Here is an 18,428-nt window from a genome sequence, read left to right on the forward strand (position 1 = left end):
GATTTGAGACACCATTTTTAAATAACTTCACTAATACACAGGACACTGAGAGGAAGAAGCAAGGTCAGCTCTGAGGTTATCAAAAAGGCACTTCAATATGAAGTAGATACAGAAGTAAATTCTGCCTCTCCGTTGAACAGATTAGGGAGTTAGGTACCCCCTGGTACAGTACAGCAAAGAATCTTTAAGGGAAAAGACTGTATGTAATATCTATTCAAAAGTAATCTCCATTGTACCTTCAGGGTCCCTGCCATTAAATTTATTTTGTGCGCAAAGCATATCTTGGAGTGGCATATTTTCATTCTTCTACACTCCTAAGTAAACTTTTCTGCACTTCAGTTGATGTGGCTGTTTGGTAGCCCCAGGGCTGCTGACTTAGCCTGAGGAAATACGTGATTTTAAAAAAGATAGGAAAATGTATTTGCTAGTAATCTCTGGTTTCAAATTTAAACCCTAAGGCTCTTCCGATTCTCTTGTTTCAACTACTTGGGAGATTAGTATAGTTAACAGCCAAAAATCTTGCCTTTTTTTTTTTTTTGACATTTGCTTCAAGAACTTTCTTCAAGAACTAAAATAACTTGGGCGACTTTTCTGGAACTGCTGATGATCCTATCTCTTTAACTACTTGGCCCTTGATATGGAAAACTAATATGGGCCTGAGATATATTTGTAAAAGTTACTTCTGAACAGCATAGCAACAATTTTATTGTACTTATGTTTAGTTAAGTATTGCTCATACCTTAACTTTTCAATGGTTGTTCAAAGCTACCACTTTTGAGATAGAGATTTCATTCACTCAATAGAAATTTTCCTCTAAGTCAATAGTTTGAAAGAATATAGAGATTAAAAACTTCACAATGTATATACATATGTATATATCTGTGAATGAGGCTGACAAGAGAGTATATGAAGCTATAAACTGGGTATCTTTCATAGATCATTTGTAGCTAGCTAAGCAACCAAAGTTGAAAATCAGACCCCGCGTTTATCACTAAATTGCGTGAGGTCTAAGCAAGTTACTGTGACTTAGACCCCATCTGTCAAAAATGGAGCTGAACTCAAACATGCCCTTTCTTTCCCAAATTGTCTCTCCTTTATTCTCTTTCTGGTCTTTGAAAAAAGCTAGGACTCAAAGGAATTTTTGTGTCGACAAATGAAAAAATGCTCAGACTTTTCTAGGATTGAAGGTATTTCTTAAACTAACTCACAGTAAACAAGTAGGTGGTCAGTTTGGATTATGGAGAATGTGGGTGGCCTCAGATTCTGGGGGAGAAAAAAAAAAGCTAAACAGTGAACCGTCACAAGTTTAATGCCCCCTAGTGGAATAAAATGAAATAACCCTCATTTTGCTAGTGTCCCTAAAGTGTGTCCAAGATCTTAAGACAGCTGTGACTCACTTAACTTGTGGCTTTTGGCTTTACTTTCTTTACTACATTTTTTTTCTACTTTTTAAAATTCTTTGGTTATTTTTTAAATCTTTCAATGTTTATCACTGTATCTCTGTCATCACGTTGCTCATCGATTTGCTTGAGCGGGCACCAGTAATGTCTCCATTGTGAGACTCGCTATGTTTATATTTAGTCATTATGAAAGTGTGTCCAAACAATAATTTCTGGACATGTTCCTCATTATTTAATAAACAAGGCTAGTGGTCATCCTGAATGTGTTAGTTTGGCTGCTCAAAATGTTTATGCTATATCCATTTTCCCTTTCTAGTCTTTCCATGACTGGGTCATGCCAGAAGTTAAGTATTTTTCATTTTTTTCCAAATTATCAGTACCCATATGTGTGAAGCTTACATATAGAGTCAGTCTGAGCTTTCATTTTTTTTAATAACAAAAACGTGAGATCCTTTTTAATATCTGGATGGAAAACTAGAAACTCTCCACCAGCCAGAAGAGGACCATGAGGCGTAATCCTCCTCCTCCCCATCACTCACACCAGCCCCTCCCTGGACCTTCTTGGCGTTCTTCCTCTTCACACGGCCGGGGCACCTACCACCATACAGTGATCGAAGAGAGAAGTCGATATGCTTCTGGGAGTCCAGGCGAACAATGAAGGATGGGATACTCACCACCTGCTTGCGGATCCTGATGTGGATCCAGCTTCATCTTGCCCTCATCGAGCACGCCAATGCGGACTAGCCACTGCAGCAGGGCATTACCTTCGAAGAGACGCCTTGGGTCCTTCTCATCCAGCTCCTGGGCGGCCTTAGGAATCTTTCTTCCCTGGCTCATGCACTCAGGAATTACCCCTGGCGGTGCTCAGGGAACTGTAAAAAACATCTGCCAGGGGGTGACCGGGAGAAAGCCCAGGCAGCTCTCCCTGTCGGTTGCTGAGCCAGAGCGGCCCGGGCCATGGGGCAATGGAAGAGGAAAGGAGGGCCAAGCCGGTTGATTGATCAGTTGCCATTTATTTCATTCTCTCCATTCGCCTGTTCCAGTCTCTCTGAGGCCCCCATTTCTCCTCTCTCCTCTCTCTCCCCCAGCACTCTTCCTTCCTAGCTCCTCACTCCTCCATTCCTGCTCTCTGGATTCTCTTCCTCTGGATTCTCCTCCTTCTCTAGTCTCTCCCCTATGTGTCTCTCTCCACCTTGCCCTCTAGGCTACACAGAGTCTGGTACCAAAATCAACATAACAAAGCCCTTCCTGACTGCCATCAGGCAAAATACCTCTTAAGGTTTTTCTCCTGTCTTTAGTCTAAGAACTCATCAACATCTTAATACTAGTTATTTTTGTATGGACACAGTAAGAGATACATTGAGGCGTGTAGGGAAGCTCTCCTGGCAACATCTTGCCACAGACTCAGTCTACAGCACTCAGGCCAGATTAATCATTTCTAACCCTAGCAGGGTCCGAATCCAGTTATCACTGTTTGGATCATGACAACATTTGTCCATGACCAAGCTCTTAACTTACAGATAAGCATTAGGCACTTTGGCCAGGCCCATCTCGATGCCAGGGTAGCACATAACTAACCACTTGCCCTGGGTCCATCCAGTCCCTCGTCGGGACCCTGCTTTTGCGGGTGCTAGGAAGTAAGGGCAGCTGAGGCTTGGGTCAAGAGAGAACAGATGTCCAGGAGGAAAATAACATGTAGAGTCAAATGACTCCCAGGTTACAAAAGCATAGCATTTGTAACTTTTGTATGGGCACAGTCTTTCTGTGCCCAACAAAAGGACATGGCTCTGAATAAACTATGCAAAGGACTCAAGGAGTTGACTTGTAAAACAATATTTACAAGTCAACAGCACACAAAGAAAGAAGTTACAAATAAATACAGAGGAATGGGAGCACTGTGACCGGAGTAACCCAATAAACCGAAACTACCTGAGGTTATGTTATTGAACCCGGGTCCGAAGCATGCAAGGCAAACTCCCTACCTGCTGTGCTATTGCTCCAGCCCCCAGCCTTAAGGATCTTGGCCAGACTAAATTTGACCCTACAGACTTCTCGCTTGTTCGGGAGCCCATACTCACAGATCAGCTTCAACTCCTGGTCGAGGTGGGATTTCTTGAAGGATCTCCATGGGATCACATAAGTTTTGCGACAAACCTAGCTAGCTCCGGGCCACCAGCATGTTGGCTCTGCTCGGCCACCCTAGCACAGCCCTCAGCCACGGAAAAGAGCAGTCTGAGCTTTTAAAACTCTTGATTCTCTGGGATGGAGAGATAGTACAGCAGGCTATGTACTTGTTTTGCATGTAGCTGACCTAAGGTCACCCTATATGGTCCCCAAATCTCACCAGGAGTGATTCCTGAGTGCAGGGTCAAGTGTAGGCACTGAGCACAGCTAGGTGAGAGCCAAAGACCAAAAGCCAAATTAATGAAACACTAAACTCTTGGTTCTCAAGAACCAGAGTCCAAAGAAAATCATTCCAAATTTGAATATATAACTCAACTATATTAAAGCAAGGACTGGAGTGATAGCACAGTAGGTAGGGTATTTGCCTTGCACGCTACTGACCAGGATTTGATTCCTCCATCCCTCTCAGAGAGCCTAGGAAGCTACTGAGAGTATCCCGCCTGACGGCAGAGCCTGGCAAGCTCCTCAAGGTTTATTCGATATGCCAAAAAACAGTAACAAGTCTCACAATGGAGATATTACTAGTGCCCACTGGAGCAAATTGATGGAAGGACAGTGCTACATTAAAGCAAACCTGTCACTAACGCAATTGTTTATTTTTAAAGGTGCGTAACAAACAGCTGAATGAGAACAATTAAAATTTCCTGGTCATCTCTATTGTCAAGTTCAGAATTACTACAAATGCAATGTTCTGTATCTCTGTAGATTGTGTGACTACACCCAGATGATTTCCCCAGATCTTTCTAGAGATATCTCAAAAAATGATTGTCCCCTTGACTCTACCCATTGGGATATTATCCTGGTCAGAGTTGATTTGCAGAAGAAAATTATTTTCTAACAAAGTAAAATTTTTTTAAAGAAATAAAGATTCTTGTAAAGTCAATGGTTGAGCTAAAGGCCTCCATACTATTTCACGATAAATCTGCTAACAGCACTGCTTCCAATGTTGTAGTTGCTGCTGCTTAGAAAGTCTGAATTCACTGCTTGTTGTAGGAATCCCTCATGCCCTGCCTCTCACTGCCACAAAGCTAGTGCCTGGACACAGAGACCCTACTGTAAAAACAGCACAGGCTTATCATTTCTTTGCTTTCCAGAATAAACAAGAGTGGGGGAAACTTGAAACCTGATTTCTAAAATCAATTCATTGACTGGTCAAATTTCACCACATAGGACTGGAGTGATAGCACAGCAGGTTGGGTGTTTGCCTTGCACGAGGCTGACCTGGGTTTGATTCCTTCGTCCCTCTCAGAGAGCCTGGCAAGCTATGAGAGTATCCCGCCCGCATGGGAGAGCCTGGCAAGCTACCCATGGTGTACTCAATATGCCAGAAACAGTAACAACAAGTATCATAATGGAGACATTATTGGTGCCCATTCGAGTAAATTGATGAACAACGGGACAACAGTGCTACAGTGCTACAGAAAATATATAAATTACATGTGATATTATTAATTCCTTTATGTTAGCATTCTTTCCATTAGTTCCTTACCACAAAAATACTAAAATCCATCAGTCACATAAATAGTTGCTTTTTGGATGTTCTCCCCCCTTCACAAATTTGAAATACTATGAATTCAGTTTAATGTTAATAAGTCTATGAGCAAACTTATTTGATATTTTATATAGGTATTTTCAGTATTTCCATCCAGTCTCATACCATTTTCAGAGTGATGCCATTGCCACATTATCAAAGCATTACTCACAATACTATATTTCAGTATCTCATCATTTATTGTTTTGCACATATGAATTTTTCATACATATAAATATATAATTAATGCTTTCTGTTTACCATGTCCACAGATTTCTCAGGAAGGGATATGAAAAGGAGTGTCTCTTGGGTTTGTACATATTCTGGAGTATCGATGGCCTTTATGTTTGACAGACAGTTTGCCAAAATATAAATTCGTTCTTTCATTGAATATAGTAAAATTTTTTTGACATAAAGTATTGTTATAAAAAAATAGTATAATCAGCTTGACACTTTTCCTTTTATAGGTGACCTGAACACATTTCCTGACACTAAGAAATATGCCTGCTTCCTGTGGGACTATAAATTGGTATAGACTTTATGGAAAACAAAATGGATATTCCTTTAAAAAGTTAAAATTAAAATGTCATCACTTGTATCACTTGTCATCCCATTGCTCATAGATTTGCTCGAGCGGGAGCCAGTAATGTCTCCATTTGTCCCTGTCACCTGCTAGTGTACCCCAATGGCATCTGCTCATTCCAGGAACATAAAGAGCCTCAAACCAGTCTTGACAAAAAAAAGTCTGACCATCTCATAGGTGGGCAGCCAGACATTCTTTTGATGTCCCGTGGAATCCAGTCAGTAACAACTCTAGTCCAGCTACAAACCACATTACGGTCATCTACAAATCACATTACGTGTCTGGCCCATCTGATTTTCGACGCCTTGGCAAACAAGGCAGCGTCCCTGATCCTTGATTGTCCATAGAGGTCAGAACTCTGGATTCCTTCTCTCACTTTACAGTACTAGTAGCAGTAAAATGTCACATAACTCAATACTTCTAATTTGAAAAGATACCTGCATAATTTCATAGCAGCACTATTCAAAATATTTAAAGCATAGAAACAACATAATACCCATCAACAGATGACTTGAGAAAGAAGCTTCGGTATATATAGCCAGTAGAATACTACTCTTGTTAAAAATTATGGACTCAAACCTTTAGGGACTAAACAGCATGTGATAAGTTAGTTACTATGATATTACAGATTGTCACTGTTATACATCAAATAAGAAAGAAAAAGATAAAAATAAGCTGGATGGCTCTGGTCATATGAGTAATATAACTAAAGTAAAATAACTATCAAACAATGACGACAAAACTAATTCCTCAACTCAGTGAAAATTATAGAATTAAGAGGGGAAGAGGAAAAAATAGAGAATATAAAGGGAGATTATCTTGCTATTGAGATGAACTAAAGCTTTGGTTGTGGCAATGGTGAACCTTAGAGGAGCACAGTATATACACCTAAATTCTGTGGCATTACAAATAAATAATAAATTTATAAAGAAAATAATAAAATGTGCTGAATTTTGTGTAATCCTAAAGTTTTTTGGTTTTTTTTGCTTTGTTTGTTTGTTTGTTTTTGCTTTTTGGGTCATACCCGGCCATGCACAGGGGTTACTCCTGGCTCTGCACTCAAGAACTACCCCTGGCAGTGCTCAGGGGTCCATATGGGATGCTGGGATTCGAACCCGTCTTGGCCGCGTGCAAGGCAAACACCCTACCCGCTGTGCTATTGCTCCAGCCTGTGATCTTAAAGTTGTTTAGAATTTCCAGATAGTACAGAGATTCAGGCACTGTACTGAATGCAACCAATCCTGGCTTGATCACTGAAACCACATATGGTGTGCCGTGTACTGCCCTAGGTGAGCCCGGAGCACAGAAGCAAGAATAAGCCCAGAGCAAAGCACTTGTTGGGTATGCCTCCCTCCCGCAAAAAAGATAAGTCTTAGTAATAGCTCTATTCTGTAGCAATTCTCCCATCACAATGTAGTCTCAAGATCTTTTTGTTTTTTTTAAAAAAATTTCACTATATCACTGTATCACTATATCATTGTCATCCCGTTGCTCATTGATTTGCTAAAGCGGGCACCAGTAGCGTCTCCATTGTGACTTGTATATATACATATATATATATACATATATTTGCTTTTATGTAGCATATAAATGTTTTATATATTTTGTCTAGTTTATCTGCAACTTTCTCTAGTCTTACTATTTTTGTGTTCAAATGTGTGAATCCATTTACTTTTTTCCTTCCCATCATATATAATCTTAAAGTTATTATCTATGATGTTGAGTGCCATCTCTTTTAATTTAATCATTGATTTTAGACCAATTTTTTTCTTTTTTAATTAGTTTTTCAGTTTGATAAGTTTTCTATTTAAATTCTTTGCTTTATCCAATCACTTTTATCTCTGGGCTTTCAAACTATTACTATGCTGTTTTTCTGGTTTCAAATATAGTTTAACTTATTCTAATTGCCTTCAAAAGATCAATGATTTGTATATGCTTCTCATAAAAAGTTGTTTTTGCATTTCATTTTCATTATAATTAATCTGATTTGATGTGACTATAATCCTATTATCATTTATAATAATTTGAATTTTTAATTCATGTTCCAGTGACACGGATTTGCCTATTTTTTTTAGATGTCCATATATGCTAGATCAGTGGGACTATAGAGCTTTCAGAGCAGCTTTAAGGCTACCTTTTGTGTTGCCATTGAAAAAAATTTAGCAAGGACTCAGATGACAGCTCAAATGATGGAGCATAATGTGTGTGAGACCACCAGCACCACATGATCTGATCTCAGGACCTGTATCATGAGCCATGTTGCTGTGTGTAGCTGTGATGGTCTCAAAGCATTAAAATACCCCAATCACTGCCAGGAGTCTTGATATGTACCCCTGCACCATTGCCTCTCTACTGAGTGAAAAACATGTAAGCAAATATGATCCCAGTACTCTCTTTCCTTGGCTCCTATAATCCCTTCTCAGCTTTTTCCACTACCGATAATTGGTCTTCAGTGAAGATCTTTGTGCAGAAAAGAGAGTGGTCTTGCTAATTTCAAGAATTTCTAGCGCACCAAAAGAAGACCAGGGATGGTGATGGGAGGGAACCTGAGCACACTGGTGCTGGGAAATGTACACTAGTGAGGGGATAAGCGCTGGAATACCTGGAATACCGTATGACTGAAATCCAATCACAAACAGCTTTGTAAGGATCTGTCTCACAGAGATTCAATAAAAATGTTTTTAAAAATAAAATATAAGCAGATTAAAAAAAAGAATTTATAGGGCACACAAAAGTAGAGCAAGTGTAAGAAGGAAGGTGCCTGCCACAGAGGCAAGAGGTGGGATAGTGTGGAGGTGGTGAGAGGGATACTGAGGACATTGTTGGTGGGATACGCACACTGGTGGAGGGATAGGTGTTCGATCATTGATCATTGTATGACTGAAACTCAATCATGAAAGCTTTGTAACTGTGTATCAAGGTGATTCAATTAAAAATTTAAACATTTTAAAAATTTTAAAAAAGAATTTATAGGGCACAAAATTCCCTGAGTATACAGTCACACTGCAGCATGCTCTCTCTCACAGGAGCTTCCGTACTTGCAAAGTTACATCACTGTTTTTGCTACTATTCTCAGAGAAGCTTGGGAACTTCCCACACTCTAAGGAAGCATGTGAATTTCTGACTTCTTTGGTCTGTTCCTTGCCCTCCTCCATTGTCTCCCACACAGTTGCTTGTATAATATAGTTCTGTAGCTGTTAATGGCTTGCTATTTGTAATTAAGAGTTCAAAGAGTGTCTACAGTCTTTTATAGAAGTTTTCATATTTTTTGTTGCCATTGCTAGCAGCAACTTTTTTTAACCGGCCTTTCTTTATTTGATCACTTTTTGAGGTGAATTAGAGGAAATTCAAAAGTTTTTTATTACTTATTTTAATTTGTATTGTTTATTTAAATTGCATACAAAAGACTAGAATATGCTCACTTACATCATCTAGATCTTAAATAAGACCTAAACTTACACATCAAAATAAAGCCACGAATCACAATATGATACCATCTTATATCATTAGGATGGCCACACTAATAAACAAAAATACTAAAAGTTGACATACATGTGGGAAAAATGGAATCTTCAATGCTCTACTGCTGGAAATGTAAAATGGTGCAGCAACTATTAAAATGTTATGGTGGTTTTCCTAAAAATTGAAAACAGTATTAACATATGATCAAGAAATTACACTCTTGGAATTGAAAGAGTCTGAAAGTGGCAATTTCAAGATAGTGTTCATAGCAGTATTATTCACAATAACCAAAATATAGAACGAAGTCCAGTTTTCACCAACAATTAATTGACAAAATATATTTATAGTAAATGATATATATTATTTAAGAAGGAGGTTCTAGGCTCTCTGCCCAGATGAGATCCGGAGCAGTCGTACACGACACGGCCCCCCTGCTCCTTAAATAATGTGATCTGAGAAGTCTACTAACCCATTTTGGCACCCAGAGACTTTTTATGGAAATGCATATAGACTGTGAACTGAGCTACAACCCCATGCTGCCCGGGGAGGGGGAAGGATTTTCTCTCCCAGTGCTTTCTTTCTACGGGGAGATAGCAGCGGCAACAGCAGTGACCACACAGCATCCGCCATCTTCTAGAACTCACAACCCAGAGGTAGGAGCTTGCAGTGATGTGGCATGCAAGAGATCATGGGATGGGGGTGTTACCGGCATGCTCTCCACCCAGATGAGATCCAGAGCAGCCATGCTGCACAACACGGCCCCTCTGCTCCTTAAAGACTATGATCTGGGAGGTCTACTAACTAATTTTGGCACCCAGAGACTTCTTATAGAAATGCATCTAGACTGTGAACTGAGCTCAAATAACAGAAATCCAAAACCGTACAGCCAAGAGCTCATGTAATCTTCATCCTCAGCAATGGAAAACAAATTATCAAATGATGCCTTTTCAGCAGGTTTGATTGTTGGGGGAAAATTCCAAATAATAATAGTTCTCTGTTGAAATATTGAATGTATCAAAAGTATAGAGAGAATAAATGAATGAAGATCATTCGCCACTCAGGTGGGGGTAGGGTGGGAGGGGGGTATATTGGGGTTCTTGGTGGGGGAACAGGTGCACTGGTGAAGGGATGGGGGTTTGATCATTATATGACTGAGACTTAAACCTGAAAGCTTTGTAACTTTTGTCACAGTGATTCAATAAAATAATTTTTTTTTAAAAAAGGAGGTTCTAACATACCACAAACGTGCAAAATGGGAAGATATTGTGATAAGTGAAATATCTAGGCACACAAAAACAAATAATAAGGCATTTCATTATTAATAATTTCACATGTTATAGGAGTCTAGGAATTTATCCATTTCCTCGAGGTTTTTATGTTTCGTGGCATAAAGATTCTCAAAGTAATCTCTGAGGATCCTTTGAATTTCTGTAATTTCTGTTACAATGCCCCCCTTTCATTTCTCATTCGGTTTATTAGGGTTTTCTCTCTCCCTTTTTTTTGTGAGTCTTGCTAGAGGTTTTCCGATCTTATTTTCTCAAAGATTTTCTCCAAGAACCAGCTCTTGGTTTCATTGATCTTTCAGATTGTTTTTTTGGTTTCCATCTCATTAATTTCTGCTCTGAGTTTTATTATTTCCTTCCTCCTGTTCGGGTTGGGCTCCTTTTGTTGGTCATTCTCCAAGCTCTTAAGCTGTGAGGTTAGGTTACTTATGTGGGCTCTCTCCTCCTTCCTGAGGAATGCTTGTAGAGCTATGAACTTTTCTCTTAACACAGCTTTTGCTGTGTCCATAGGTTTTGCTAACTCGTGTCCTTATTGTCATTCGTTTCCAGGAATCTTTTGATTTCCTCTTTGATTTCCCTTCTAAGCCACTCATTGTCCAATAGTGAGCTGTTTAATTTCCAGGTGTTTGATTTAATTTTCTGTTTGTGTGTGTGATTTATTTCTAATTTCAGCACATCGTGGTCTGAGAATATCATTGATACAATCTCTATCTTAATTTTATGGAGGTATGTTTTGTGGCTCAGCATGTGGTCTATCTTGGAGAATGTTCCATGCACACTTGAGAAGAATGTATATTCAGCTTTTTGAGGATGAAGTGTCCTGTATATATCTACCAAATCCCTTTCTTCCATTTCTTCCCTCAGATGCTGTATGTCCTTGCTAAGCTTGAATCTGTTTGATCTATCAAGAGGTGATAAAGTGGTGTTGGAGTCTCCACTAGTATTGTGTTGCTATCGATGTCTTCATTCAAGTCTATGAGTAGTTGTTTTAAGTACTTTGCTGGTCCTTCATTAGGTGCATATATATTTAGTATTTTTAGTTCTTTCTGTTGTACAGATACCTTTATCAATAAGAAATTCCCTTCACTGTCTCTTGTGACCTTCTCCAGTCTGAAATAAATGTGGTCTGATACTTAGATGGCTACACCAGCTTTTATATGGGAGTTGTTCGCCTGTAGGATTTTTTTCCAGCCTTTGACTTTGAGCCTGTGTTTGCTCTGACTGTTGAGATATGTTTCTTGCAGGCAGCAGAATGCTTGGTTCAATTTTCTAATCAATCCTGCCACTCTGTGTCTTTTAATTGGTGCATTTAACCCATTGAAGTAGAATGCTATTTATCTAGATGTCCTCATGAATAAAAGTTGTTCTAAGCATTAAAAAAAATAATTTCTCATGTCATACCACCTAAACGTATCAAATTGATAGGAAAAGTAAGTAGGAGGATAGGGAAAGGGAAGTAATTAGGAACTATTGCTTACTTTATGATTATTTTAATGTTTCATATACAGAGTTTCAGTTTTGCAAGATTAAAATGGTCTGCAGATAAATTGGATAACAAATGCACTTAACACTACTGAATTATGCACAGATTAAATTGATGAATTTTGAGGTCAGAGAGACAGTACAGAGAATATAAAGTACCACCCTGGCATGCATACAATTCTCTGCGTATCGCTAAGGGTGACTCCTAGCACAGAACTAGGAGTAAGTCCTAAACAGTGCCAGAAGTGCTCCCCCATTCACCACAAACAAGATGGTAAATTTTATGTTCCATATATTTTACAAGTGATTTATTTTTGTTTTGTAATATCACAGGGTCTCCAACAGGGGCAGAGGAATCGAACCCAGGTTGTATTCAATATGCCAAAAACAGTAACAAGTCTCACAATGGAGACGTTACTGGTGCCCACTCAAGCAAATCGATGAGCAATGGGATGACAGTGATACAGTGAATATCACAGGGTCAGTATTTCCTCTAGTGTTCTATCATGAGCTGCACCACAGCCTAATCAGCTACTAACGCCAAGATGTGTAGGAGTCATTCTTGATTCTCCTATTTCACACTCAATCCATCATTCCTCCCAAGGTTCTAGCTGCTGAGAAATATGTCGATTTCTCTCTGCCTCTACTGTGTTAATCTTAGGTTTTTTTACCAGAAATTTTTGTCTGTCTTCCACATTATTTGTGGATATCAATCACTATTCTTCAGCCTGAATGTTCTAAAACAGAATGTATCACAATACCATCTTGAGGAAGTCCAAATTCCTCAAACTGGCTTACAGACAAGCACTACAAAAATCTGGTTATTATTGGTCTCCGAGTCATATTTCTCACTATTGCAGCCACCCTCATTTCTCACACTGGCTCAGTCATACCAAAGACCTTGTGGCAGATTTTGGACTCCTGGTGAATCAGGAACTCATCTCTCTTCTGCCCTTTTGCACTACTCAGCTATAATCTCCATTAAATGCCTTTTGATTTGTGCTGCAGTCTTTAGCCATGATTCACTGGGTCTCACAAGTACATTAATATAAAGAAAAAAGCCTAATGGACTCTTAACAATATAATTCCCCAGAAAAACAGAACATATTTCAGTCCTTGAAATATCCATATTTCTAAAATACAGTAATGAAAAGATAATTTGTTCTTCCAGAACTTCCAATCAAGTTTTTCCATAATTTGCTCTTCTGTGTTGTCCATTGGTTTTGCTTTATCTTAACATATTAGTAATAAGTGATAATAATAATTTAATCTCTCATGTTCAAATCTACATTGCTCTAGCTCAGAAGGTTTCTTTTGTAATTTTGTCTTAGTTCCTTATTTCTTTTATAGCTTTTCTCTTTCATCATCTCTTTCATCATCTTTCCATTAATTTCTAAGTTCTTCCCTTAGCACTCATGCCTCAAGGTTAATGTAATGACATTGTCATTGAAGACAGGAAGGAAAATGATTTCTTGGCCTTTCTTTGCTTCCTTTTGTCTTGGTCAGGATATTACACTTTGCTTTTCTGAAGACAATAATAAAGAATAAACTATGTTAAATAAATGAAGGAACTGCTTAAAATTGCTGGGAAATGAGATGTTCCTAAAATATATAGCAGATTTGCATACAGTCTCTTTTCTTTTCTCAGATAAAATTTTTGTGGGAATTGACAGTTTATATTCAATATTTCTATTTACTCGTCCCTCCTTACTCACTTCCCATTTTCAGAAACTCCATCCAGCCTCAAAACTTTAACTTTAAAATACCATCCTGCCAATTCACAACTCTTTATCATTGATTTTGACATTTCACCTAAGACCCAATGACATTTCTTCAAACAAAATTTCTTGACTTTATTCCTTCCCCATAAAAAAAAACACTAACCCAGTGTTTTTTGTGTTTATAATTTCATTTTTCTTCCAGTATCCTTTTCAAGGTAAGCATATCCCAAGGGACAGAAAAGAAGGATTTTTTGAACCCCAATGTTTATAGGTCAGTCATGGAAAATGACAAAGAAAAACACAGATTGCAAAGCCTAGAAACAGTTGCTTTATGATCACAGTAACTTTTCTCCTTTCCTTCATCCCAATACCCAACTTCTTATCAAATCATTTGTATCACTTGTCATCCCGTTGATCTTTGATTTGCTCAAGAGGGCGCCATTTGTCCCTGTCGAGTGCTAGTGTAGCCCAATATCTGCTCACTCCAGAAATAGGAAGAGCCTCAAACCATTCATTCAGAGTTTTAATGAGGAAGTCTGACCATCTCATTGGTGGGCAGCCATGCAGTCTTTTGACGTCCTGTGGAATCAGGTCCATAACAGCTCTAGTCCAGCGGTTGTCTCTGAATCACATTACATGTCCAGCCCATCTGATTTTTGATGTCTTGGCAAACGAGACAACATCTCTGATTCTTGACCATCGACAGAGGTCAGAACTCCGGATTCCTTCTCTCATTTGAGTGAGACATGATACTCCTAGCATAGCTCTTTCAATTCCTCTTTGGACATTTTATTTTATTCAGTGTCCATAAAGTTCACCACGGACACCAGTCATTGCCCAGCTTAAAATCTTGCTGCTGTTTCCCATGTTCTCCTGTGTACGATCAGTCCTGAAAACAATCTGTACTTGTTTGGCTTTGTCTCAGAGGTTCATTTTTCTCCTTAACAAAGCTGTCAGGTCGTCATTTCCTAGGTATTCTAGCATCCCCCTCATATTGCTTCTTCCTCTTCTTCTAATACATCCAACGTATCAAACTAAATTTTCTATAGAGCTACATTCTCAAAGTCAGTTTCCTAATAGGAACAAATATACTGTAGATATCACTGACTTAATTTATCTACTGTAGGAAACCTTCAATAGGTTCCCAATAAAAAGCCTAATTTAATTCTTCAAGTTCGAATCTCCAAAATTCTACTCAAGAATGAACTCAGTTCCAAACATGTGCCATTAATGAGAACCCTGACTTCTGCAAATCTTGTAAAGATCTTCAAATTCAGACATGTGTTTCAGCATATGCTCAGGTTCTACTTCTCTTCCTAATATTTATAATTAGACCTTTTTGCTCCTTCTTTCCCCCTCACCAAGAGCTATTCTAGATTTCCCAGGTAACCCCAGGTTCTGTAAGTTATAGACGTCCAAATGTCAATTAATGCTCTTGCTATTTTTTTATATTGTACAAATTCTTTTAATAACCTTACTATGAAGAAAAATCATTCAATCATAAAACAAACAGTTCTAGAAGTTGAGATACTATTGGGCACATCCCATATTACAAATGAAATAAAGAGCACACAACCCTACCAAGTCAGCCTCCAGAAAAATCATTGTAGTAATGATCTGATCTCTTTTCTTCCTCTGCCTCCTCTTCCCTCTGGAGCTGGCTTACTTTTTCTAAAACATTAAAGAATTTTTCTTTTCTCCCTAAACTAATCTTATAAACATAACCTTATGAGTAGGCTATTAGAGTGTTGGACTGAATCTTGAGATCTGTGTTTAAACGGAATATATCAGTCCCAATTAAAGGATTTAATGTCAAGAAAAGTCAATTCGTCTCTGTGCCTCATTTTCTTTGTGAAATATGGAAATAGAAAAAACAGTTATCTGTGATTCTTCCCAATTCTAATATTTTCACATATGTGGCCCTATACGTAGCACTGTAGCACTGTCATCCCATCATTCATCGATTTAACCGAGCGAGCATCAGTAATGTCTCCATTGTGAGACTTGTTACTGTTTTTGGCATATAGAATATGCCATGAATATGCCATGGGTAATTTGCCAGGCTCTGCCATACAGGCAGGATACTCTCGTTAACTTGCTGGGCTCTCCTAGAGGGATGGAGGAATCGAACCCGGGTTGGCCTCGTGCAAGGCAAATGCCCTACCTGCTGTGCTATCACGCCAGTCTGATTAATTAACCAATTGTTAATTAAGTTCTAAATTGTTATTTCTGAATCTTACCTTGGTGGATCTTTTCTGCTCCTACCTTGGTATTCTTGGAGAGAATTTCTTCATACGTAGGTATATAATAATGACTTAAAGACAGAGCAAAAGCCTTGAATGTATGAGCCCATTAAGTAGGAACCCTGTACTACTCCATACCAAATTATATCACAAAATTTGGGAATGGGGCGATTATATTCCATTATCTGTACTAGAGTAACAGTAACAAGTCTCACAATGGAGATGTTACTGGTGCCCGCTCGAGCACATCGATAAACAATGGGATGACAGTGCTATGACAGTGACAGTGCAACACTTGAAGAAAAGAGAATTAATGGTGACTTCTCTAACATCTGCAGAGAAAGAACTTGGTAAAGGGTAGTGGTGAGGGGTCAAGATGAATACAATAGATATCTATTTTTCTCAGTAGGTTAATCAGTCTGGCCATTACATGATATTAGCATATCATATTATTATATCATATTAGCATATGATATTAGCATATTTATCAAGTTTTTTTTAAGTGAAGACATGTTATAATAAGAACTCAAACAAAGACTTCATTTCTATAACCACTGGTCCAACCACAGCTCAAAGTTGCATCACAGTTCAATAAATGACACTATTGACTGAGCAGAAACATTTAGACACTATTGACTGAGCAGAAGCATTTATATAAGATCATTTCTCCTTTTAAAAGAGAAGTATGGTAGTTTTTATTGAACAAATGAAGTTTACTTAGAAGAAGTGAAAAGAAAAGTAACATGTGTGTAAGACAGAACATGGGCTTCTCCAGAGTGGAAAAAAGAGACATAGAGATGAGCAAGTGAGATTTATGTTCAAGGGAAAACAGGGGCTTGAACTAGCCCATATGACCAATTTTTTAAACACTGTTAGAGAGCTTTCTGTCATGTTATGGAGTTAAAGGAGGTAAGTAATTATTAGTCCAGTGATCAGGAAGTTAGGGAAATTTTTAAAAAATGAATTAAAATAACACAGTCACTTTGATTTTTGCAACATCAAAAAATGCCAGTGAAAGCATGTATTAGGCTTCTGGAGAAAAGTTTCCAGACAAATCACTGTCCAAGAGATAAGTAAAACATCCTAGAAATGAAAAGCATCAGTAACCCATAGGCGAAAGCACATATCTAGCATCCTGTCCTAATGGTAAAGGCCAAGGATGCTACTTATTTTGCTAGCGTTTCGTTTCTACTACCCAGAAAAAACATCTTGTTGATTCAAATCTTTCTTTACCATCCCTTATGCTATCAGAGTTAAGTCATGAACATAAAACAAAGGAAATCAAAGAGAATATTTCCAATCAAGAGTCACCTAGTGAAGCATGTAATTAAGTGGAAAACTGTTAGAGATTTCTTATTGTATCTGCATGGACAAGACATTGGTTTAATGGTTTTACATAAATGGAAGAAGACAACTTGGCAATTGACTTAGTGCAATAGTTGACACTGGAGAAAAGATACTTCTGGAGGCAAAAGGGCAATAAGTATAATCGTGGGGATACCAAAAACTTAGGAGTACTGAGCACTGAAAAATAAAGAGAATTGATCAGAATTTATACTTCATGTATAAATCTTTATAAAAGACTTATAAAAATATGTTTTAATTTATGTAATTGGCATGCCTTATAGCAAGCAACTGTGTTAATCTCTAATTACAGTAACAAACCATATTGTTTCATTCTAAAAGAGCTTGAAAGGTCTAATATTGCAGAATCAGATCTTAAAAGTAAAAAATTGAGGGAGCTGCTGAGTGTGAAACAGACCCTCTGCGCCTAGAGAGTTTGATTCCAGAGACCTAACACATTTGGGCAATCAGCGCAGCTTCTAATAGCGATGCACTGGGACTGCGAACTGGGCTGCAACTCTGTGCTGCCCGGGGGTGGATCTTTCCTCCCACCCTGTCTTCCTGTACGGAAAATGGCGGCGGCGGCGGCAGAATCCACATGGCAGGAGCCATCTTCTAAGACTCCTAACCCAGAGGTATTCTATTTTTACACTTGGGGCTTTTAGGGAATCATGGGAAGTGGGTGTAACCAGCATGCCCTTGGCCCAGATAAATTCGGAGCTGCTGAGAGTGAAACAGACCCTCTGCGCCTAGAGACTTTGATTCCAGAGATTTCTTACAGCAATGCACTGGGACTGTGAGCTGGGCTATGCAATTTCTGGCAGAATTTTCCCTGGACTTTATACAGAAATCCAAACTTAACATCTATAATTGTCAGCAATGTGAAACAGTTCCTTTTGAACAGGTCTGACTTGGGGGGGAAACTCCAAATAATAACAGTGAGGTTTTGTTGAAATATTGAAGTTTATTAATGTAGCAGCCACTTCTCTGGACTGTGAACTAGCAACAGCCCCACGCCGGCCGAGAAGAGGAAATATCCCTCTTTCCCAGTTGTTTCCCATTTTCAGGGAGAAACGCGGCGTGGCGTCCACCATACTATGAGGCGCGGGAGGGGGGATAGGGGGGAAAGGTAAAGGAAAGAGAAAAAAAAGAGTTATGTACTTGGAGCAGTGGGGTTACATATCTCTTCATTCTC

At 38.7% G+C, this 18,428-nt stretch overlaps 1 protein-coding gene across 1 annotated transcript; it reads right to left on the minus strand.

The window, feature by feature from the left end:
* Window positions 1-1,855: 1,855 nt before the first annotated feature.
* RPS9 (ribosomal protein S9) lies at window positions 1,856-8,853 on the minus strand. Its single transcript, XM_055132083.1, is given in 4 exon segments — window positions 1,856-2,099; window positions 2,101-2,210; window positions 3,411-3,554; window positions 8,737-8,853. Coding segments are annotated over 4 exon segments (615 nt in total).
* Window positions 8,854-18,428: the final 9,575 nt, after the last annotated feature.

Source organism: Sorex araneus, chromosome 3, assembly GCF_027595985.1.
Source record: "Sorex araneus isolate mSorAra2 chromosome 3, mSorAra2.pri, whole genome shotgun sequence".
Classification (NCBI taxonomy): domain Eukaryota; kingdom Metazoa; phylum Chordata; class Mammalia; order Eulipotyphla; family Soricidae; genus Sorex; species Sorex araneus.